The sequence below is a fragment of the Marmota monax genome, unplaced genomic scaffold, assembly GCF_021218885.2.
Source record: "Marmota monax isolate L192 unplaced genomic scaffold, Marmota_monax_Labrador192_F-V1.1 WCK01_AAM20220418_F8-fsc00001, whole genome shotgun sequence".
NCBI classification, from domain to species: Eukaryota; Metazoa; Chordata; class Mammalia; order Rodentia; family Sciuridae; genus Marmota; species Marmota monax.
The window spans coordinates 33,703,844-33,705,936 of record NW_026693777.1 but is presented as its reverse complement, the minus strand read 5'-3'; the positions used below and the strand labels follow the sequence as shown (position 1 = coordinate 33,705,936).

General features: G+C 41.3%; 1 protein-coding gene across 1 annotated transcript; it reads right to left on the bottom strand.

Moving 5' to 3' along the window:
• Positions 1 to 450: 450 nt before the first annotated feature.
• Positions 451 to 1,383, bottom strand: LOC124104014 (olfactory receptor 11H4-like). The gene has a single exon (XM_046460695.1). It carries the CDS (start codon positions 1,375 to 1,377, stop codon positions 451 to 453), a length of 927 nt encoding a protein of 308 aa, XP_046316651.1. The 5' UTR covers positions 1,378 to 1,383.
• Between the last annotated feature and the right edge of the window lie 710 nt (positions 1,384 to 2,093).

Here is a 2,093-nt window from a genome sequence, read left to right as displayed (position 1 = left end):
GAGCCACATCTCTAGCCTCCTCCTCCTTTTTTTTAATGTTTTATTCTGAGGGTCTTGCTAAGTTGTTTAGAAGGTATTGGCTGTCTTAAATATGCCTTAAGTATACCAACGATGCTTCAGCTAGGATTACTGCCCTCTACCTTTTGCCACAAACCCCTAATAATCCAAACTAAAACAGTATAAGAAAGATGGATAAAATGTCCTCATATATCATCTGCTACAGTTACCCAACTTGAAAATGTGGTTGTTACATCTGGAATGTAATAAGACTCCAATGTGGTTTAGCTCTGTCAGGTTAGTTGTGGAGTAAAACAATGAGGGACTCTTTCGAGAAGACATCTTCTCAGTGTGTATTGAGAAATGGTTGCAGAAAATCAAGTCTTCTTAACTCATCTTTTGTGTCTGGTCAGTGGTTTGCTTGGTCTCACATAGATTGATTTTGCTTTATGCTTATTGTATCCTCAGGACTTTCTTCAGCGCAGCCTTCATCTCCTTGTTTCGTAAACTGTAAATCAGAGGGTTTAAGAAGGGAGTCACCACCGAATAAAACAAAGTCATGATCTTCTGCATTGCAGCTGGGTTATTGGCTGTGGGGCTCACATACATTGCCAGGAGGGCTCCAAAAAATAAACACACCACCGTCAGATGTGATCCGCAGGTAGAAAAGGCTTTCCGCCGGCCAGCTGCTGACGGGACTTTTAAAACAGCTATCAGTAAAAGAGTGTAGGAGCCCAGGATGTACAGAAGGGTGAGGATGATAATGAGGGAGCTCAGGGTATAGAAAACAATCTCAGTGATAGAAGCTGGGGCACAAGACAGAGCTATCAGAGGGTCCATGTCACATATAAAGTGATCAATGATGTTGGATCCACAGAAAGACAATTGAGAGAGTTGCACAGTGGAGACAGAGTAACTGAGGAACCCAAACACCCAGCACAGAGAAATCAAAATATAGCACAGGCGTGGGGTCATGATGGTTGGGTAGTGCAATGGACGGCAAATAGCCAGGTAGCGATCATATGCCATGATGCAGAGGAAGTATGTTTCGGTTGTACCCAGGGAAGTAAAAAAGTAGAACTGGAGGAAACAGCCAACAGAAGAGATAGATTTTGTCTCTGAGAGGAAATTGACCAACATATTGGGCACAGTGGAAGTGATGTAGCAGATTTCAAGGAAAGCAAAGTTCGCTAGCAGAATGTACATCGGGGTATGGAGCCGTCTGTCCAGGCTCACTGCGTAGACGATGGTCCCATTTCCCATTATGGTAAATACATAGACCCCAAAGAACAGCGAAAAGAGGAAACTCTTCATCTCCTGGCATCCAGGGAAGCCGAGGAGGACAAACGTGGTCACAGTGCTTGTCTTTGAATCGTTCATGAATCCAAGAGCTGCAGAGAAGATCAAAAACACCATTATACCATCTTGGAGGAAACCTATTATCAAGATACATCTGTTGGCTATTTGGCAATTACTTTGGAATAATGCGTCCATTGTTTCCTAGCTCTTATTTAAAAGCAACCAATTAATTAACGTTCCCAATGAACCCAAATTTCAGTAAGTCTAGATTCAAAACAATAGAATCTTTATATTATTTGGGGTTTTGTTTTCAATGAATGAGATTTAAAAAGATCCCTTCTTCCCTCTGAAATTTTGAAAACTCAGAAGTATATGAAAGGCTGAAGAGTGCTTCCAGTTTGCAAGCCCCCCTGGTTAATTTCCAATTAATTGTAGATGGACACACAATATCTTTGTTTATTAATTTATTTTTTATGTGGTGCTGAAGTTTGAACCCAATGCCTCACACCTGCAAGGCAAGTGCTCTGCCACTGAGCCACATCCCCAGCTCCAACCCCAACACATTTTTTTTTTAAATAAACAGCGGTGAATTGGCATAACTACTTTTTTGGGGGACATCTCTCCACATGTGGAAGGTACTTGGTATAATTCTTAGGTACTCTAGGGCTGTGAATGTCCATTACATACTCTGAGTTGTTCATATCAGAATAATTTTCTTTCATGGTATATTAATAACCTGTAAGTCTCAACACAGAAACTAGGCGGAAGTTCAGAACAATATTCTGCTAGAGAGCATG